The following is a 21,127-nucleotide window of genomic DNA, read 5'->3' on the forward strand; positions in this document are numbered from 1 at the left end:
GATGTTTTTAACAATGGAAATGTGAACCAGGTGAAAAATAAATGTATACAATACTGACAAGACTGCAGTGTTTACGTAGGTCGTCCCAAAACAAAAGCAAGACACTGTTGAATAGAGTATGCACCCCCGAAAACACTTGTTTGTTGAGCCTGTTCGTGGTGAAGGTTGCCACCTCAACAAAGCAACGTGGGTGCTTTGGTGCAAAGGCACTCCCGAAAAGCCGACAAAGATGCCAATCCCATGGATAAACATGATGCGTGTGACGACGGCCTTTTTCGTCGCAGTTTTCACAGGCGTGAAAGCCGTGGAAATTAGAGTTCGTATTTTGCTTGATGTGTGTTAAACCAATGAGAAGCTGCCAGTTGTGTTCTTTCATTTTTTCAGTCAAATTCACGATGCATGCAAACCAACGCGTCATTCGTCTTTCCTGCTATCCGTACAGCTTTTTTGTCAGCATACTGTAGTAACCCTATGTTTGCTGACAATGAAATTTCGTTGGCGGTTGTGGAAATGAATTCATAGTGCGACACGGCAATAACCAATAGCATTCGTTCCATGTGACTGTAAACACCCATCATCCAAATTATACAAACATAACCATGCATCAAGAAGACATCACCATGAAGGAACCTGATACACATCAACACTGCATGGCCCAGGCACACAGCACATAATATATCACCAGGAAAGCTAGTATGCGTTTCCTACTATGTTACCAGATGCATCATTGCTTGAAGGTGTTCCTGTTGCTAACCCTGGTTTCCAAGTCGACCAGCTTCTTTCTTGAAAGCTCTGGAAAGACGGCGCAAAAAACGCGTTGTGTTTCGATTGGCAGTATCGATGCCCCAGCAAGTCGCCTGACGCGATTAGGGAAGACTCGGCATGGTATTTTGGCCTCACCACAATCCGAGATAGTCAAGGAACGAATAATACCACATTCTTCACCGCTCCCTTATTCTATTGAAGAGCTGGCAAATATTTCCGGCGGCAGCGGTCGAGCAAGGCTGATATGGGAATACTACCAACGCGGCGTAGATCCTCTTAACGAAACTGAGCGGCAGGCTTTTTCTGCTGATATCGATAAGCAAGGACGGAAGCTGGGCCGACATACTTTGAGTCGATTGTGCACATTCTTTGGCGGACCTGTCGAAGAAACCATCGCCACGGCGGTTCATGAATCCGTTGCAGCAGATGGGACGACGAAATTATTGCTTCAATTGGTTGACGGATTGCAAGTAGAGACTGTAATTATTCCATGGGATGAACGTCAACGGAGTACGCTGTGTGTTTCGTCACAGGTTGGTTGTCGACAAGCCTGCACTTTTTGTTTGACGGGCCGGATGGGAATTCTGCGTTCCCTTTCAGCAGACGAGATTCTGGTACAAGTTCTACTTGCTAAACGTGCCTGCCGAGAAAACAACATATACCCTATCGACAATATTGTTTTCATGGGTATGGGGGAACCGGCAGACAATACGGATGCTGTTGTGCGAGCCGCAAACGTTTTGACACACCAGCAGCAATTCCAACTGACACCAAGGCGAATAACCATCTCCACGGTCGCCCCGTCTCCAGACGCGTTCCTGAAACTAGGCAAAGCGCCTGTCGCTTTGGCATGGAGTGTCCATGCGTCCAGGGAAGCGGTTCGCCGAGAGCTTGTTCCGACGACAAAGTATACTATGGAGGAGCTTCGGGAAGGCTATATCAAAGCGCTCCTTGATCGCTCGAGAAGTATGAGGACCACAATGTTGGAAGTCACCCTGTTGGATAAAATTAACGATTCTCTGGAAGATGCTGAGCATTTAGCGGATTTTTGCCAACCGCTTTTAAAGAGTGTCCCTGGAATAAAACTGGTGGTCAACTTGATACCCTGGAATGATATTTCCGCCTCGTTTGGACCTGCTTCAGTTTACAGGAAACCGACAACAGAACGCATTGGTGAATTCCAGAAAGCTCTTATCGGCCGAGGAATTCTTTGCTACGTGCGGACAACTCGCGGTGATGACGAAGGCGCCGCTTGCGGCCAGCTCGCGACTACTAACAAGGTGAAACATAAATAGGGCTGTTGGGAGGTTTTGCAACATCCCATATGTGCTTTTACAGTTAGTCCCGCAAGGTTTATCATCCACTGGGCTGACGACACGGCGCGTAGCTGATTTACAGCTGGTCAAGATTTTCGTTGTCACAATTAGAGCGCTAATTCTTGGTCGAATCGCGATATGTCCTCCCTAAGATGTGTCGCTTTGACTTCGGAACCGGAACTCAAATTCTCGTTGTACGAGCGACGAAACAAACGTATCTTTTGCTCAACGCTCGGGTTCGTATTTTGTGGCCAACGCAAAAGATACGAGTACGTAGGTAATTTGTGGCCATTGTCGGGTACAAACAAGGCCTGGTATCATTAGACGATCCTCGCCACAGGATGCGTACAGAGGCTTGGCGCAGGAAAGCGAATCTACCCAACCATCGTCTGAACCAAAAAAATTTGCTCTCACCACAATTGTAGTGACATAAGATCATAATGCATCTCTTACAGGGACCTCTTATACTTAGTTTACTAATCCTGTTCATGTGAAGGGTGCGTTTCAACAATCGATCACTCAAAGCGAGGGGAGTGATGCGGGGGCATCTTAGAGCCTTTTCGGGGCGGGCGTGACGAATTGTGAAATTGTAGGAGAACGGGACAGCTTAGACTTCCGATCTAAGCAAGCTTCGTTGGTGTAGTCCTCGTTCGTAGATGTAGCGCGAAGTGTTTATAGGTACTTGAAGAATAGTGTCGTAGCATGAAATAGCGTAGAGGGGCGGGGGGGGGGAGATAGGAGAGCAGAAGGTAATGAAAAGACGCGAGCTTGTTGAAACCGGTCAGAATGTACGATTGTAATGCAATGTATATAATACAATCAAAAAAAGTCTCCAAGCACATCGTCGACAGTGTCAGCAGCCTTAGCCCATTCAACTTCTGCATCGTGGTTTAAGGCTTTTGGGGCAGTCGGAGCCAAAAAAGCCAAGCTTGCTGTCGATGCGTAAGAGTCAACAGTTTGAAAACAATCTTGATCACCATCCTTGTCCATTTCCACGAACCATCCATAGCTTTCCTTTTGTACATTCTCGGAAACTGACGACTGCAGGTCAGATATTTTCCGAGTTAGGGAGGAAGAGCATGAGGAGTTGCTGATGGTGGCCGGCAGATAGGGGAAAATCAGTTCTCCGGCATTGAGAACCGTCTTGACCGATGAGTTGTCGTTCATACACCTCGAAACGCAGTTGAGTTGATAGTGGAGAGAATCGTTTCTCTGCACTGACTCTTGCTCGAAGTAAGTGCCGTTGGGGGCGTCGCAGATTCCGGTAGGACTGGGGGGCGAGACAATTTCTAACGCTTGAGTAAGAGTCTTGTATGAGCGTCCGCAGCGGCTCATTGTCTTGTTCATAGTCTTACGCGCCTTTTTGACGGGTTGAGGATCATCCAGGTGATGAATAGCGAGCGGATAAGTCGAGTTTTCGGTTGATTCTGTATGAGCGTTTGCTACGTCTGCAAAGATCCCAGTTAAAAAAGCCGAATTCACAGTAGCAAGATGAGTGACTTCGCGCTCACCGAAAGTAGCAGATCGCTTGCGGAGATTGAAGCGGGGCATAGCAGTAGCTTTTACAGTTGACGCAGCAGTAGCAGGAGAAGTCTGCCGTTGGACTGAGGAATCCGAAGGATACGTAGCGAGGAGGGTCATTTTGGTCAGATAGCGTCGATCAACAGATCAGGTAGACAGATTATGATAGCAACGATCACGGAGTGAGCAAGAAGATTGTAGTGGAGATTATTGAGGGCTGGATTGGCTTTACAGCGCCCCTATTCAACAATCGCTCGCACAAACACTTGGGTCTCGAAGATCTTGCATGCAAAAAACTTGTGAGCTACAGCAGTCGAGGCCTTTTGGAGCGTTCGAAACCTCCCAAGCTATCACGAGCTACCCTCGCCGTCCATTGCGAGTCTGAGGCATTCGGTACTCGCTAATTAGAATTGATGGAATACACCATTTGGCCGCTTCTTGGTTCTCCATTCTTTATATTGCTAAATTAATCAGCGTTCCGTCGAACTCGTACGTTTGCGGACCACGTCAGTGTTTTCCGGGTCTTGATGTAGTCCTTTCTACCGGTACACCACTGGAATAATTCACTGTCACTACTCTAGGTCGCGTTCGTTAGCGTTCTTCACTTCTGGTTTGTATAATTATCATGAAATAAAGATTCCTTGAGGCATCTCCATCTAGCCAATGAAACCGGCGATTGGTGTGGCTTATATCTTGCCAGTAACCGTGGTAGTCGAAACTTTCGTAACCTTGAAGATTTGCTTTCAAACAAGAAAACTGGTAAAGGTTCCGCCCATGAAGTTGAAGCATCGCCGAAGGTCGGACGACAAGAGTTGTGTCAAGCGGGTAGTGTGAACAACAAAGATATCTAGGATTAGTTCGCGTTTCGACCAAATATATTCGATAATTGTGCACTCGAGAAACGCAGCGACATGTCTATCCCTATATGTATGTCTACCATGGAACCTTGGACTTAGGTATGATTGCAGGACCGCAATAGCTGAGAAGCTCTTTCATGTCGGGGCAAGAAAGCTCATACGGTGGTGTTCTTTTGAAAGGATTTCGAGATCGTCGCTTTTCCTGAAGGACTTGGGAGTGGCATCCGTAAGGATCGATTTCAAAAGGTTTAGCAGCATTTTCAAGCTCTCCCACAACGGCTTCCTGGAGGTTGAATCCAGTGTTAGCTTCTGGGTCGACACCAATGTAAGAAAAGGATTGTTTGGGCCATTGCAAGGCCTGTGCGTGGAGCTCTTCAAAACGACGCTTCTTAAATGTGAACGAGACAACAGTGACCTTTTCGGGATAGGACCCTGTTATCTCTTGGAAACGACAGATAGAAAACATTCTGCGAGGAGACAATATAAGATTAGGAGAGGCCAAGCATATCAGACGATGTCCTTGTGCTGATGCATGTTTACATGTCACTCTCTGCTAACTCACAAATTTTCAAAGCTGTCTGTGGCAAATTCTTCAGATATTGTTCGAGCGCGTACACTTGAGTTCTCGGGCCATAAATTCATTGCATCGGCAACTCTGTAGTAACTCGCGCCTTCAGTCTCTGGCCCAGTGCTGGCACGGGTCTCACCACCGGAAAAAATGAGAAGGCTCTGCTCGTCTTCCTCAGCAGCATTCAACCCTGTATTTATGTGGCCGACTATTGCAGCGGGAAGACCACGATTCTTTTGATACGGCAAAAGATACCAGTCGGTCTCATCGCGACCCGCGTCTTCGAGATGTCCTGAAATTGCCACCGAGTGACCGGCTACTATTATTAAGTGCTTGGCGTTTGCTGCTCGGTTTCCATCATTCTGAGAGAACCAAATTATTAGCGACATTCTATGCCTTCAATTATAATGAATAGCCCAGTTTGCCAGGAGTTCGAACTTACGAAGGGCTGTGAAGATTCCGAAACCCACCCATTTCGCAACGTCCTCAGACTACTCCTATTCTCGTCGTGAGGAAAGTCTTGTGCGCAGAAGTACTTCATCTGTAAACTGAGAGTAGCAACGGCAGCGCATACCAGTAGACAGACAACATATTTTCGACCACGATATGATCGAGCCCTCACGGGGGAATGCGATCGACCATTTCGACCACTGTACCGGACCATGATGATTTCACGCGCCCTCGATTCTCTACTTGAAATACATTGATCATCCAGTAAAAGACACCCACAGCAAAATCATCTCGATGTCATAAGCGAGACATGAAGCATTATAGCGGACGACCCTCGTGTTTTCCGTAGATTGGCAGTGACTTTAAAATCAGGTACACCTTGACTTTTTCATTGCAGAAAATCCCTATTTCATATACCTCAAATTGGATTCCAGATTCTAGCCAAGTACTTCGGCAGTCTCATTTTACTGTTACTGTAATCTAGCTAGCTAGTAGATTCCAGTTACGTTAACTTTCTCAATACAAGGGCAGTGTCTGTTAATAGTAAGTCACTAATTCATCCGTCACAACAGGGAACAATACGGCAGATACAATACCAAGCGCCGACAAGACGACCTCAGCGTCTATTATTTACTGTCAGTTTCTTCATCAACAGTTGAGATCTTCTTTGGTCCTCTGCTGGTCATTTTTAGAATAACTCACGTCAAGGTGTCATATCCAGTGACTACTTGATTTTTACTAGTTAATCCACCAAGGGGTGTGCTTCGATGTGTCCTAGAAACGTTGCCATCTCGGTAGCAGGCCATGCGGGGGTTTCATCCAAAAGCCTCTCATCGTTGGCGTCGACAAGATGAAACGCGTATCCCAAGTGACCTCCGTAATCGGTTCTAGCCATTTTTATTGGAGCCCTTCCGCCACCATTGATCGTTTTCTCAACAGGCCACACGTCAGGATTCATAAAAGGATCATCCTTTGCGTTTAAAATAAACGTAGGAACGGCAATGCTTTCCAGGAAAAATATTGCCGATGTCTTGTCGTAATAGTCCCAAGCGCTATCAAACCCATAAATCGGAGCAATAAATGCATCATCAAACTCTGTGATGTTACTTGCATCCATAGCGCGCTTATAGTCAAAGCGAATAGTGCTTGCATCGTTGTCACAAAACAACTCTAGCTGATTCTGGGCTCTTTTTTGCAGCGACTTGAGTAGATTACTAGTGTAGATCGGTTCTGAAGCAAGGATGTCGGCATTTCTTTTCTGATCCAGTGGAGCACACAAGACTGCAGCGCCGTAAACATTGTATTTATACAAAGCATCTTCCCCGAGTTCACCAAGGCACTTCAAAACGACATTTCCGCCCAGTGAATAGCCCGAGAGATAAACGCGCCCTCCTGAGCGTTCCTTTAATATTGAAAGGAATTGCTTAAGGTCATCCGTGAAACCTAGATGATATCCGCCCAACCGATCGTTCGGAGTCCCAGAACATCCACGAAAATTTAAGCAAACGCAGTTCATTCCTTCATTGGCATAAGCTTTTGCCATTCCAGTAGAAACCGGAGACGCTGAATTCGATTCCAAGCCATGACAAACGACAACGGTTGGTGCATTCAATGCGGCGCCGCTAGCTTTTTTTATATCGGCGTGAAACCAATCACCGTCGGGCGTTTCAATTCTTTCCCGAAAATCCCAAAACTCGGAGGCATTTCCTTCTCTTTTTGAAGCTTTCGAACGCAGAATTGCGTTAAATAGATACGCTACCGTTCCTTGTCGTGGAAGGTAACAACATGTATCCCGAAGTAGGTAACCCCCAATTGTCTGCACATGTCGATTCTTTATCCATGGATTGAAAACTTTTATTTCGAACGAGGATGCAATCTCATTTGATCTCCGTTGTAGGGGCGATGAAGGTCCCGGAACTTGGGGCTCGGTCCATTTCGACTTTGTCGATTGTTGCTTTGACGGTCTCATTGAGAATGATCCCACTGTACATAAAAGGAACCCCCAAGCTAAACATAAAGCTATTCCAAAAGGAAACTTATTTGCTTGAGACGTAAACAATACCATTGCATTTGAGCTTGTTGCCACCAGAATGCACAACAAAGCATGAAAGGAGTTGGAAAACCCGCGTGCGTCGACTGTTTCCGCCCTCATGTGACCGCACGGCCGAAAGAATCGGAAAAAGTGAGCATCATGACGTCGAATCGCATAGGTAGGTACTTACCACGCAAGCGGAATTTGGGATTCCTCTTTTTATATGTCCTTCAAAAATCCTTATGCGGTCCCAAGGTCCGTCCGGCGCAAGCATTGACTACCGTATTTGGAAAAGGTTTTTTCTGCTTTGGTCTGACTATGAGATTTGGTGTCACTTTCAGTCAATCGTTTTTTATATCGCTTCGTGTCGTGTACATCAATCGACGAAGAGAAGGAACTTACTTTGGTTTCTTTTTCTTGTTCTCAGCATCAACCGAAGATTCAGCTGCTATCATGTCCGGAACGGGTCACGCAAGACAACAGATTCGGTTTCTCAGCTCCTCTGTCTCGAAAGTTGGTCCTCGACAGCAACAGCCTAACCGATTTACCACTTTCTACCAATCAATGAAAGAAACATGCCCAGCACAAATCCAGTTATATGCGAAATGCGTCTCCTCAGCAAATGAAGCAGGAACACTGTCTAAAGGATCCTGTGAACATGAGTTTGCACTTGTAAAAGATTGTTTTCGGAGCGCAAAGCGACAGTAGAATATTTATGAATACACGGTAAACCTCATCTATTACAAACCCGCTTTTCGCTTACAGCACTTTTCCGCAAATCCTAGTCCATGAATGAAAACACCTTTCTGGCTACTTCCATTCCGAAGAAACACGCAGCGTTGGCTGGGAAAGCGCGGATCAAAGCGGGGCGAATTCCGGTGAACAATGCACCCGCCCCTTCTTCTGCCATTAGTTTCTTGTACACGTCGCCTAAGCCACGGTACATGCCCTCGGGAGCTGTCTGGTAACGTGATTTCAAAACATCCGCAGGAATAGAGATGACCCAGCAGGCCATACCAGCTAGCCCTCCCGCCGTAAGTACTGCCGATGGAGAAAGTTGGGACGTGTCCTCGATTCCCTGAGCTTTCATCATTCCCATCTTGACGGCCTCGTACGTGCCAAACCACGCCATGGATCCCGGGACATCTCGCAATAGTGTAGCTCCCGTTCCCCGGAACAAGCTAGCGAATCCTCCTTCTCGATAAATCGCAGTGGCGCAATCCTTCATGCCTTTGTATTTATCGCCATTGGTCTGCAACAGACATTTGATACGTTCCGACGGAGCCATTATCGCCGTTGTTGGAATTGCGCTTAGACCCCCAGCAACACATTTTTGCGTGAGCGAGAGATCTCCGGGACTCGGCTGGACGTACTGGACGAGGCGTTGCCCTATATCGTAGCCCCAGAATGAAATGGCGAAAATGGGGCTCACGGCCAGCAAAGGAGCCGAAACACCTCGATACAGGCCACGCATTCCTTCCGAGCGGAATGTGTTGGCAAAAATACCAAGAACTGAACCACTGGCTCCAGCAATGCCACCTGTCTGCATGCGAACCTAATATTCATGCAAGGCTCAACATTGAGACCTATCCATTCGCTGATATCCACGCAACAAAGCCAGTGTCGACACTCTTACCTTAATGAGATCCAAAGGGTGACCCACGACCACAACGCAGATTCCGCCGACGCCTCCCGAGAGGAAACTCTTTAATGCCGAATCCGCTGCCGAGTGACCAAACGTGTTAGAAGCCGAACTGAAAACAAACATAAACCGCACAAATAGTAGACTTCGAGGCTTACGTTTCTTAGCAACAGCCTGTTCTGTAGGCATTTCGTATTGTTCATCGTTCGGCATAGCATAGGTTTCTTTTGTTGTCATCGCGACAATACTGATGACAGCAGGAAGAGGTCGATAGGTGACAGGGGCAATGAAAGGCTTTTTTGGGTGTCAAAGTGTGCGCCTTCCGAGACATGCTTCACATTTTGGCCGGAAACAGGAAGACTATCGATTGAGCGCATCATCCGGAGACATCACCCCAACTGTCACAAATATCCTGGATGAAAACGAGTCTTGGTTGCCTTGTTGATTCACTTGTTACCGCCAAATGCAAATACCAGCGAGACATGCAAGATAGGACAAAATATATATTTAACAAAATATGGTTTCCTAGATACGGGAGAAATACTGGAATACCACTTCCGAGATTTTCGGTACATCCGTTCCTCACGCGCGAAACGAGACTTTTTGCGCGGAGGCGAAGAATATCTTGCCACGACGCGACAACTCCTTCTCCAATCACCGTAACCACGGCCGTTGCAACGGCACCAAAACGAAACCGGCGACGAAAGGAAAGAAGGGAGGAGCATAACAATACATACACACACACACACTCTGACTTCATTCTGGGCGAGTGCCCGAAAGACGCCTCTCTCGCACAAGGTCGTCTAACAAACAGTTGGATGCTGCACCCGAGGTGGAACTCGCAAAACAAACACACTAAATGAGAATGGTGAGCTCCGGAGAAACGCAATCCGAAACCACAGCCAGAATCCCTGGGAATCACGCACCTTTGGCAGAAGCACACCCTCCACTGGATGGCACCGCTCAAGGGAATCCATCTACTTTCAATAGTCAAACGGTTTGTTCTACGACAACGAGTCAAAGCGGCATAAACGAACATTCGCCGTTGCTGGAAATGCCTTCAAGATACGTTCATTTGCATCCATTGGATTCGCCTACTAGGGCAGCATCCACCAATAGCGCAGACCAACGCAACTGTACAATGGACTTGTCGTTTGATTTACTTGGGGAGGATTCTGATGAATATCATTCTCCCGAAGAGGATATTTTGGGAGCATCTATGAAGCGAGAGTCAGCAACAAGCCTGTCTGAGGCTACGCGATCAGTCAACGTCGATCTTGCGCCGCCTACTCCGAGTACGCTGCGAGCGCAACAGTCTCGCCGGAGACAGTCAAATCGTAGACGAAGACGTACCAGTGAAACCCTTGTTGGGCCATCATCTAGCGCTTTACCCGCTTCCCCCTCTAATGCGGCATTGCGGAGGCCACAAACTAGCAGGGGCAGCACAGCAGCGACGATGTCACTGCAGCAAGCGAATAGCCATCCAAACGAGAATGCTAGTGCACAGGTAGGGATACTAGCATCACTGGATGCTGGTATGGTGGCCGTACGGCGATGGATAAGATCACGTCCCGAACGCTCGTCGTCTGAGGCATCTGGAAGCGTTCCCAGGATATCGTTCAGAGGAGAGGATGCTTCTAGCCGTACCGTTAGCTGGCAGCAAGGTGTCACCTCAGATGGCACCTCGGTGGAAGAGTTCAACGGGGACGTGGGAGGCAATGAAGAGAGCTTTAATTTCTTTTCGATGTATTCTCGGTCGAGCACGTTTTCGCAACCTACTATTGTTGAAGAAGCGGAAAGCGACGAGGAAGAACACGGACGACAACGTGCATTTTCAGAACCCGACGTCTCCGGAGTTCGCTTCTTTGCATTTCAACGAAACAGTAACTCTCGACAGAGGCAAGTACGACAGAGAAGAGGATCAAGGAGGCGAGCGGAGAGCGAGTCATCGTCTATTCCAAATAGCCCTCGTGTGCAATTGTCTTCGTCGGCAGCAGCTGCGTTGAACACAAGCACTGATTTATCATCGCAAAGGTCGAGCAGTAATCAATCGGTAAATCATATGGTGTCGTTGGATACCGATGGCCCAGACTGGCCGTCTAGGCCGAGATCTTTTACCGACGGAGGGATCGAGTTAAGCACAGTCAGAACCCTTGAAGAGCCTGCCGGAGATCCCATACAACACGACTCTCAAACTCACCCATGTCTACGCATTCCGAATTGGCCAATGATTCAGATCGGCGCGCTCGCGTTCGATGGATACAGATCAATCGACGTTTTCAATTTGTTATTACCTTCGTTGCCCTCATATTCAGCCTACTTCTTTTTTCCATTTTGATTTGCTGGGTTGTATTGACGAGTTCCTATGTTGTATCTATTGACAAGACATGTGATGTACCGTTGAAAGCTTATTTCTGGCTCGTAACCCTCCAGCTGGTTTTGGATGTTTTCCGAACAGACATCATGAGGTTTGTCTTTCACTGGGATTCAAATTCCAATCAAAGAATTCCTTGCAGGGTTATCCTTTACAATATTGCGTATCTAACATACGCGTTGCTGGTGCTTCGACTCGGAGTCCTCAGCGTATACGTGGACGAGACAAGTTGCAATCGAACTGCACCAGAACTGTTCAACTCAAGCACTGCCTTTGTTTCTCTGTCAATTGCTGCTTGGGGAACCATCGTGTGTGGATATCTTCTTCCATTTTGCGTCGTTGCAGCAATGTTGACTTGCAATGGCTACAATCCATCTTCGTCGCAACGTCCAGACGACCATGGTGCATCCCACCCTGTCTTCCCCGCTGCCTATAGCTCTACTGGGGCTCCACCTGGATGTGTCGATCGCCTCAAGGCAATAAGAATGGATGACTACCCAGGCGGTTTTCCAGGCGAGTGCTGCATCTGTATGGAGAACTTCGATTACCATGACGAAGTGGTCGAGACCGCCTGTAAGCATGTTTTTCACAAATCATGCTGTCGTCAATGGCTTCGCCAGGCACGAACGTGCCCCGTTTGTCGAAGCGATATTCCGTCGACGCTTGAAGGCTTCACGGAAGAGACCGAGTCGACCAATGGTCACAATAGCACTCCCAGGATCCCACTCGGTCCGACAGGCCGTCCAGTTGTGGGTTTGATTCGCATGCTAACTCCCATTAGTGAACCTGGTACAGCTACTAGGCCTCCTCAACACGATCCTGGAAGCGCAAGAAACGCTAGCTCCGGTCACTCCGCTGGTTATACCACGAATAGTGATAGCCAGCGTTCGGATGTCGAAGAAGGTCGATCTCGAAGTCTGTATACTTCATAATCATTCTTTTGCGTGACGGTAGCTAGTAAGTTTTTTTCTCGTTAAGTGTGTTGCCATTTTCTCGGAGCCCGCCAAAGCGTTTTCACTTGATCCGTTCTAAATCTTTGAGTGCACCAACTGTCTTCCAATGAAGTTTTTTCCCCGTATTGCAAAGAAAATATGCCAGCTTGTGCAATCATAGCACCATTGTCGATACAATATCGATGGTCCATGGCGCAGAGACTGCCTCCTCGTTCAGAAACCATGGTAGCCATCATATCTTGCAGTCGCAAGTTACAACCTACTCCGCCGACAATAAGCACTTCATTTTGTCCCGTGTGTGCCATTGCCCTTTCAGTTATCTCTACCAACATTGCAAAGAGCGTCTCTTGCAGCGAATAGCACATATCGGCAACGGTGACCTCTCCGGCCTTTAGTTTCGTTTTTGCAACTTGTTCCACATGCGTTAAGATACCAGAGAAGCTCACATCCATCCCTTTAACGGTGTAGGGAAGATCAATAAAACTGGCATCTGTGGCTTTGGCTTCTTGTTCAATATTATATCCTGGCGATGGATCATTCGAAAGACCAACAGTTCGAGCGAATCGATCTAGGCAGTTGCCAATCGCAATGTCAATTGTTTCTCCAAAAATTCGGTAGCGCTGATCACTGTATGCAATCACTTGTGTGTTTCCTCCCGATACGTACAACACAACGGGATTGCTAGTACCACAAGCAATTCGTCCCATTTCAATGTGTCCCACACAGTGATTGACACCAACCAACGGGACGTCCCAAAGTAAGGCCAAGCAGCGCGCAGCAATGGCACAGCTTTGCAGTGGTGCGCCCATACCAGGGCCTTTTGTAAAGCAAACAGCAGATATTCGTAGTTCGGGACTCTGTTCCCCAGGAAATGCCTCGTTTAACGCCGCGCGTACCAGCGCTACAACGTGGGCTTGATGATGCCAGGCCGTTTCCTTGGGTAGAAACCCATGACCGGTCGGTGCAACATACGTTTTGCGTGGATTAGACAAAATTGTGTAGCTTTGCGTTGACGGAGAATACTGTAAGACTCCCACTCCAACTTTGTTGGCTGATCCTTCAATCCCCAACACAATCGTTCGTCCTTCGGGATCTCGAATGGTGTACGTTGGAGGCGGCAACGGTAAGTTCTGAATCGACTCGGCTTGGCACGGGCCATCCTTCGCTGTTGAGACAGCCATAGAAGTGTGCTTATTGTCCGTGTCGTTTACAATCAATACCCACCGCTTCAAACCGTCTCATGGAGAACGTACCGACAAATATATTCACAGTCAGGATGCCATTGATTCTGGCGTTTACATTAAGAAGTTACCGGCCAGGCCTAGCTCTAATAGTAAGGGGTGCATCCGACAACCCCACCCCTACCTATGTCTCAATGGATTCACAGCAAATGGTCGAATGGATTGGCTAGGCGCCGCGAGTAATTTGTCTGCTCTACTAGAGAATGGCTTAACACAAGCATCTGCTTGTCTTTCAAAATGTAACGACACAAGTTTTGACGAGACATTGGGATAATCAAAATGGCCGACTTTCAAAACGAGAGAGGGTTGTAGCTCTAAACGCGATGGGCGAAGTAGTTCACCCAGAGCCGTTCAGCATTCCGCTTGGACTCTTGATATCCGTATCACAGTGACGTCGCCAACGCGGTCGCTTTCCACGAGTCCCTTTGTATGTAGAAAAGCAATGCATCTCTGCTAAAATATAAATTGAGCTACGCCTAAAGCGTGTCTACAGTATTTCAAATAGGTGCCACCTTAGTTTCGGAGACTCGGCATGGCCGGCATGGGAATGTGCGACGTTTTCGTCTTGATGACCTCATCAATGATACCATAGTCCAGGGCCTCGTATGGAGTCATAAAGAAGTCCCGATCGCAATCGGCGGCAATTTTCTCTTCCGGTTGATCGGTATAGTCCGCAATAAATTTGTTCAGCAGTGCCTTGGTGTAAAGAATTTCCTTGGCCTGGATTTCGATATCCTGGGCCTGCCCCTGCGCACCTCCCAGTGGCTGATGAATCATGATCCGGGCGTTGGGTAGGCTCTTGCGCTTGCCGGGAGTCCCGGCGCCCAGCAAGAATGCTCCCATGGAAGCGGCCATACCAAAGCAAACTGTTTGTACATCACAGGGGATGAACTTCATGGTATCGTAAATGGCCAAGCCAGCCGAAACGGAACCTGGAGTAAGTGGAAGCATCATTGTGAGGGGCCATATTCAACAAGTATTCTCACTCTCTTTGGCGAACGAACGAACGCATACACGACGTACCACCAGGTGAGTTGATGTAGAGCGTAATGTCCTTGTTGGGATCTTCGTTCGCCAGGTACAAAAGCTGCGCAACCAACACGTTGGCAACTTCATCATTGACGTCGGTTCCTAAGAGCAGAATGCGGTCTTTCAAAAGTCGGCTGACCACGTCTAATTGTCCCGATTTCCCGTCAACGGTGGGCAGTGGTGGGGCACGCGGGGGACGAGGAGCCCGTTTGGGGGCTTCGTCAGGCTGATGAAAAAAAAGTGGGCACAGCGAGCAGCGCAAACGGTGAATTGTCAATCTATCGACGCAATATCCATCTACTGATGACAAGTCGGTGCACACGTACCTCCTCGGGCATCATGAAGGGACTTCGCATTGACAATCTGTGTAAAATCAGAAGGAGAATCAACATGGTGAGTACTGTAACCAGACAACGAACTACGAACTTCGTGATGAAGCCATGGATCTCGTTGATCATGGAATTGGATTTACCTCGTCGAAGCTGATACCATCGCGGGTTTTTGATGGATCGTAAAAGCATCTGGATAAACGATAGAAGAAATGGATAAAAATGTGAGAAAACAACAAACAAAATGATTGAGCGTCACCTCAAGCATCAGGGCAGCAGTCCTTAACTACAACTTACCAGCCGAAGCCAACAGCGCCGTGAGCAAAGCTAAACGGCGTAACATCACAGCAAAATCGAAAGGCAATAGAATGGAGTTGTACACACTATGGAGTTATGTTCGTTTCAATATTGTTTGCTCTGTGACGGTCGGTCCATAAGGGGAACGAACAAGGCGGAACGCTGTCTGGATCCATCGAAAATCCCCCAAACTCGCCTGCTTATTCTGATCACAGTCTGCTTATCGCCCGTCGCTAACAAAGCGTGACGTGTTTGTGTCGTGGGTCGACGGGACAAGGAGCGAGGAATGCTCGCCTGTCAGTCACCGCACTACCTACTTTCCACCTGGCGTGCACAGTCACAGTCAGTGCAGTACTCGACTTCCACGAGAAGGCAATTCCGTCTATGCATCAACCGTAAACCGTGACCGATCGCAAAGGTCGGTCCTCCGCCCACGCTTTCGTCGATCTCTCAGCCCCACAAAACACACGATGCGAAGGAGAAAAAAAAATCGATTGTTGGAAAGTGCGCGTCTCACCAACAACCAACCAGATCTCCGACTCCTTCACCGACCGAGACAACGCGACGTGTGTGCGCAAAACTCCCCAAACCGTTGCACATCGTGTCGGCATATATATTCTTCTTCCGTGCTCTACAGACTTGTCGGTACAACGATACAAAACCGTGTTCGTCCAACCCACAGTCTACAAAGCTCCATTAAGCTCTCGGAAGTTGTCAAAGAAAGTTATTCGGGGCTGCCCTCTAAGAATCGCGCAAGTCCCACACGTACAACGTTTCAAAGCACTTCCGTTTCCTCGGTCTTTCTAGTAATCACCGCAACGACACCATGTCGAAAAAAGGAATGAAAATGTCGCTCGGCGAGTTTATTGGAGATGCCAAAGCCCCCGGTTCCAGTTTGCCGACAGCTCCCAAAGAACGGGCCCCGGACGACGAGGGTCGCTTCCAGCGCCACTCAACGCGTCACGAAGACCGTCCCGATTACGAACCCAGTCGGTCAGAATCGGACAATAGCTGGCGTCGAGGAGGCGGCGGACCGTCAGCAGGAGATCGCGGTGGTGCTCGTGGTGGCTTTGGAGATCGAGGAGGTGATCGTGGTGGCTTTGGAGATCGAGGTGGCGATCGTGGAGGGTACGGTGATCGAGGTGGTGATCGTGGAGGCTACGGGGATCGAGGCGGCGGTTCTGGAGATCGCTACGGAGACCGAGGTGGTGATCGAGGAGGCTATGGGGATCGAGGTGGTGATCGTGGAGGCTACGGAGACCGAGGTGGTGATCGAGGAGGCTACGGGGATCGAGGTGGTGATCGTGGAGGCTACGGTGACCGAGGCGGCGGTTCAGGAGATCGCTACGGGGACCGAGAAGAGCGCGGAGGCGACAACTGGCGTGGAGGGGGCGGTGGAGACCGGGGAGCTTTGCGCAATGAACGTTACGGAGACCGAGGTGACAGTGACAGCGAGCGTCTTGGAGGAGGTTGGCGTGGAGGAAATAGCGGGTCTCGCTTGAGCAATCGAGATGAGGCCGTGCCTCCCCCATCTACCGGGGAACGTCCCCGACTTCAGCTTAAGGCTCGTACTTCTCCTCTTCCCATCGTGGCAAGTCCAACGGGCGCAAACCCTAGGCCTGTCAAAACCGCTTCTATCACCGAAACTAAGTCTGTAGCCGAAATGTCTGACACGCTAGCCAATGTCGACATACAAGACACGCCTACGCCAGAGAAAATCGAGCCCGACGAGAAGCCTGAAGTATCCACCGAAACACAGGAAGAAAATAAAGGACGCGAAGAAAAGCAAGAAATGAGACGCCGTGAACCCAAAACAGTCAACTCTCGAGCTGCTGCTTTTGGGCTTGCACCCGATGCGCGACGTGGGGTGAGTGAGCTTAATGTTTTTCTACAACGATTCTTTTAAACCCCTTTTCTCACCTTGTTTCGTTTGCGATACTCGTTTACAGACGGATAGTCGTCGAGAACGCACTCCTCCTCCTCCGGTAGCAAATTCTCGTTTTGCTCAGTTAGCTGACGAAGAGCGCGAGAAAAATAGAGATTTTCGTCGTCAAGGTCCACCGCCGACGACCAACTCTCGATTTGCAGCAGCTGCGGAAGCTGACCGCTCCTATCGTGAAGATCGTGAGGTGGAACAAGGGCCGCCGCCACAAAAGACAAACACACGATTTGCTGCAGCGGCTGCCATGGCTGAAGAAGAGGAACGAGATCGCCAGGAGCGACGCGCAGAACGGGATTCCTTCTTTAACCGCGACAGAGAACAGGATGATCGTAGAGGGCCGGCCCCGCAGCAAAACTCTCGTTTTGCTGCGGCAGCAGCAATGGATGAAGACTATGTTGACCGAGAAGAGCGCCAACGGCGCACTGAAGAGCGAGATTTGGACCGTCAAAATGGCGGTGGCGGTCGATCCGGCTATGAAGAGCGCGGTCATGGCTTCCGAAGTGATGATCGCGGCCCGAAACAAGATGTAGGCAATCATGACAACCACTTTTCGCAGCGTCAGGAAGAAAAGAAATCTTCCGTAGCTGACCAGTTTAAACCAAAAGCACCACCGGTGGAGGACAATATCTTAAAGGTACCCATGAAGGAGCTGGCCCCCCAGCATGCTGACAATGTTCTTCAGTTTCCAACCAAGCCAAAGACTGAAGATAATATCAAAATGAAGCCTGAGGCGATGCCGGTCCTTGCAGAACCGGAGCCACAGGTACCTTCCCTTTCGGATGCGGATACTGAGAAACTCTTGAAAACATTTACAAGCGGAAATAAGCAGGGAGAAGAGCTGAAGGAATGGATAGAAGAGCAGAGAGCCGTACTACCGTCTGTTGAGCAGCTTGTATTTCACTTTTTGACGGAACACGAGAAACTGAATCCTGACCCTGACTGCGGCTGGGCAGAGCCTGACAAGTTCGGCTTGGCATTTGTGGCATTGGTAGAGGACGATATTGTCAACCAGATGCAGTTACTGTGGGGCATCCAATTCTACTGCGACAAGCTCGGCTTTCCCAAGCTCAATGACGAGTATGTGATCCAATCAATGTTTCGCGCCGCGTACAAGTATGATCTCGCCGAAGATGACGCCTATTTTGAGTGGAAAGAGGATGAATCAGAGGAGCATGAAAGAGGAAAAATGAAGGCCATCATTCAAACTGTGGATTGGTTTAACTGGTTAGAACAAGATGAAGAGGAGGGGTCAGAAAACGACGACGAGTAGATATGCTCCATAATAATCTTCGTATGAATAATGCTAACTGTAATTCATTTCATTCCCGTTCTGCTGAAGCCTGAGCTCCTCTGCCTGTCACAAACTACAATTTTGGTGTAGCAATGTAAATTCTATATTTTATCGTTCGTTAATATGCGCCTCCCGCAACGATCTCATTAATGAGTTGTAGCGCGCGCTGCATTCCATTAACATTTCATTTCCTTTCTTTTTCCGCTCCGCAACTAATTCCATTTGAGTCGTCCATTTTTTTGCTTGCCTCGAATTGTTTTCCGCGATAGCGTCCAACAATTTCTCTTTACATAGCCCTTCTTCTGTCATTGCATCTGAGATGAAGGTAAGTATAGGATTCGCTTCGTTCAGCTGGTCTGTGAAAGACTCGACCATTGCCCTGGCATAAGCTTCGCGTTTGGTGTTTCCAGTGGCCACGGCATCAGCAACATCATTCATAGCCTTACTCACTTCAATACTCAGAAAAAGAGTCAGGAAGTTCCGTATACCGAAGCCCCCACAGCCTGGTCTAATCTTCACGGGATCTCCATGCTTGTCGGTAGATTTGGAGCATACACGCTGGATAAACTCGAAGAAAGGGGCCTCCTGTCCAGCTTCACGTTGCAACACGTTTGAGGTAAAAATCTGGTAAAGGAGGTCTTCTCCTTGTACATCCACCAAAATCTGGTTCCGAACGATACCAAGGTAGGTTGTTTCAGAAACTTGGTCTCGTAAGAGACTATACACATTCCGATAGCGAGATCGCAAGATCACGGCGAGAACAGTATCCTGCATAGTATGATACTCAGACAACACTGAGTCTGTCAGACTGTGCTTCAGAATGCGAGCAATATCTTCCTTTTCGCATTCAAGATTCAAAGCGCCATCCGGAGTCATAAAGGAGGCAGCTTTTAGAGCTGCAAAAATCTTCTCCGCGCAACTTTGTCCAACTCCTGACTCATCTCCGTCAATTCCTTCAGTAAGTTGAGCAACGGTTAAAATACCATAGTAGCTTCTCGGAATCCGTAGAAATGTAAAACCCTCATTCGTATAGCATCGGTAGTCGTTGGCTCTTTGTACAAATTCTACCAAGTCTTCCACTCGAGACGCAACGTGCTGAACTCCTTGCCCGAGTTCCTGAAGAAAACCGTGGACGTGCCCTACAGAAGAGAGAGCATTGTTGATGGGAAGGTAAACCTGACTTTGATCGCTCAAAGCTGCCGCCTTATTACTCGGAACTATCGGAAACTCGTTTCCTGTCACGGTACTCTCTATTTGTGCTTCACCTGCAGCTACGACACCGGCATTAAAGTCCACCTTAGGAGTGAACCCCAAGGTGTCTTGCAACGTGTCCAAAAATTCGGTGCGGTCGAACACGTTCGAAACCCAATGATCGCAGTAAGCAGCCAGACTTGAATCCTCAAAAGTTGCATCCAAGGTCTTCAGTCCCGGCAATGGACAAACGCTGGTTGAAGCTGAGGTTTGTACAAACCTCAGGACAGTACCGGTATCCGGTTCCTTCGTCAGACTATCCAGCTCATGCGACTTGTAATAGGCAAACACCTCCAAAATTTTCGCTTCGTCGAATTCATGGTACCCAGCCACCAGCGTGGGGTGCAGTGATTGATACCGTTCGAAAATAGAACTAACGTTCGGAGCACGGAAGGCCAATGCACCAATCCCTTGACGCCTGGCATGAGCGGCGTAAAAGTTGTTGATTTTTTCTGAACATGAATAGGTTAGGTTGTAAGTTTCGAACTTCTCGCATGGTTCGATACACTAGATCGCGCCGACACCACTTACTAGCATCAAAGTACGGATATCTATGTGGGGTGGCCTCGGAAGTGTCGTGATCGACGGCCGAAATCAAAATCTGCACGCCCCGGGGGTCCCTCGAAGTAACCAGCACGGATCGTGTGTTGCTGGAACCTTCCTCAGGATAGCAGGTTCCGGTAACACGGAACCCGAAACCTGCCAGAAGCTGTTTCACGACATCTCTGTTCTGCGGCTGATAAACTGTGTTATCATTCTCGTTTGAAGAATCTGCGTTTCCCGAAATTGATTTCCAAATCGCTTGCTTTTCCGCCAGCGATGGCGTGACCGCAGACGAGGCGACTTTACCCGCAAACTGGTTCAACCGATCTTCCAAGTCTTTATACACGTTGACGTTTTCCAAGCGATCGACGTAAAGATGAATGTGGGAAAAACACACGGCTTCGGATTGCTGCGGCTGCAACGTGGCAGGGTCTATGGATGCTGCGGTTGTCGTAGTGCTGCTCATACCTATGGTGGAGACCTGTTTGATGGTAACGCTAAACGACGATGCGAATTTTGAAGTAGAGCCTAGTAGGGTGAAGAGCAAAGACGCCCGCCGCAGCTTGAAGGCATTGTTCGTAACCATGACATTGAGAGCCCTCTCCGTGTTTCTGCTGCGTTCTATCGTGGCATCTGATTTTTGTGGGAAGGAAAAAGGTTCGGAAAGACGTGAAGTCCAAACGGACGAAACGAGAATCCCATCAGAAACAGGGTTTTGCCCCCCTA

At 48.5% G+C, this 21,127-nt stretch overlaps 9 protein-coding genes across 9 annotated transcripts; 2 read left to right on the forward strand and 7 right to left on the reverse strand.

The window, feature by feature from the left end:
• Positions 1-1,169: 1,169 nt before the first annotated feature.
• On the forward strand, positions 1,170-2,060 carry PHATRDRAFT_11003 (predicted protein; the record flags this gene model as incomplete). Its single annotated transcript, XM_002178181.1, has 1 exon — positions 1,170-2,060. A coding segment is annotated over one exon (891 nt), but the record flags the coding sequence as incomplete, so codon positions are not given.
• A 469-nt stretch (positions 2,061-2,529) lies between these two features.
• PHATRDRAFT_44376 (predicted protein) lies at positions 2,530-3,887 on the reverse strand. The gene has a single exon (XM_002178456.1). The coding sequence runs from the start codon at positions 3,720-3,722 to the stop codon at positions 2,901-2,903; it is 822 nt and encodes a 273-aa protein (XP_002178492.1). The 5' UTR covers positions 3,723-3,887; the 3' UTR covers positions 2,530-2,900.
• Positions 3,888-4,535: 648 nt separating this feature from the next.
• Positions 4,536-5,416, reverse strand: PHATRDRAFT_10872 (predicted protein; the record flags this gene model as incomplete). Its single annotated transcript, XM_002178457.1, has 2 exons — positions 4,536-4,926; positions 5,022-5,416. The coding sequence occupies 2 exons, from the start codon at positions 5,414-5,416 to the stop codon at positions 4,536-4,538; spliced, it is 786 nt and encodes a 261-aa protein (XP_002178493.1).
• A 920-nt stretch (positions 5,417-6,336) lies between these two features.
• On the reverse strand, positions 6,337-7,173 carry PHATRDRAFT_10718 (predicted protein; the record flags this gene model as incomplete). The annotated part of the gene is made up of 1 exon (XM_002178458.1): positions 6,337-7,173. A coding segment is annotated over one exon (837 nt), but the record flags the coding sequence as incomplete, so codon positions are not given.
• Positions 7,174-8,226: 1,053 nt separating this feature from the next.
• On the reverse strand, positions 8,227-9,455 carry PHATRDRAFT_18927 (predicted protein). The gene is made up of 3 exons (XM_002178459.1): positions 9,310-9,455; positions 9,146-9,231; positions 8,227-9,064 (listed from the first exon to the last, which is right to left on the reverse strand). The coding sequence occupies exons 1-3, from the start codon at positions 9,386-9,388 to the stop codon at positions 8,291-8,293; spliced, it is 939 nt and encodes a 312-aa protein (XP_002178495.1). The 5' UTR covers positions 9,389-9,455; the 3' UTR covers positions 8,227-8,290.
• A 455-nt stretch (positions 9,456-9,910) lies between these two features.
• PHATRDRAFT_26057 (predicted protein) lies at positions 9,911-13,719 on the reverse strand. Its single transcript, XM_002178460.1, has one exon. It carries the CDS (start codon positions 13,657-13,659, stop codon positions 12,499-12,501), a length of 1,161 nt encoding a protein of 386 aa, XP_002178496.1. The 5' UTR covers positions 13,660-13,719; the 3' UTR covers positions 9,911-12,498.
• A 433-nt stretch (positions 13,720-14,152) lies between these two features.
• PHATRDRAFT_44382 (predicted protein) lies at positions 14,153-15,477 on the reverse strand. Its single transcript, XM_002178461.1, has 5 exons — positions 15,375-15,477; positions 15,221-15,269; positions 15,075-15,111; positions 14,743-14,974; positions 14,153-14,651 (listed from the first exon to the last, which is right to left on the reverse strand). Exons 1-5 carry the CDS (start codon positions 15,418-15,420, stop codon positions 14,233-14,235), a joined length of 783 nt encoding a protein of 260 aa, XP_002178497.1. The 5' UTR covers positions 15,421-15,477; the 3' UTR covers positions 14,153-14,232.
• Positions 15,478-16,008: 531 nt separating this feature from the next.
• On the forward strand, positions 16,009-18,647 carry PHATRDRAFT_44383 (predicted protein). Its single transcript, XM_002178182.1, has 2 exons — positions 16,009-17,241; positions 17,324-18,647. Exons 1-2 carry the CDS (start codon positions 16,201-16,203, stop codon positions 18,584-18,586), a joined length of 2,304 nt encoding a protein of 767 aa, XP_002178218.1. The 5' UTR covers positions 16,009-16,200; the 3' UTR covers positions 18,587-18,647.
• Positions 18,648-18,690: 43 nt separating this feature from the next.
• Positions 18,691-21,031, reverse strand: PHATRDRAFT_44384 (predicted protein). Its single transcript, XM_002178462.1, has 2 exons — positions 20,390-21,031; positions 18,691-20,310 (listed from the first exon to the last, which is right to left on the reverse strand). The coding sequence occupies exons 1-2, from the start codon at positions 20,985-20,987 to the stop codon at positions 18,716-18,718; spliced, it is 2,193 nt and encodes a 730-aa protein (XP_002178498.1). The 5' UTR covers positions 20,988-21,031; the 3' UTR covers positions 18,691-18,715.
• Between the last annotated feature and the right edge of the window lie 96 nt (positions 21,032-21,127).

Source organism: Phaeodactylum tricornutum, chromosome 4, assembly GCF_000150955.2.
Source record: "Phaeodactylum tricornutum CCAP 1055/1 chromosome 4, whole genome shotgun sequence".
NCBI lineage: Eukaryota > Bacillariophyta > Bacillariophyceae > Surirellales > Neidiaceae > Phaeodactylum > Phaeodactylum tricornutum.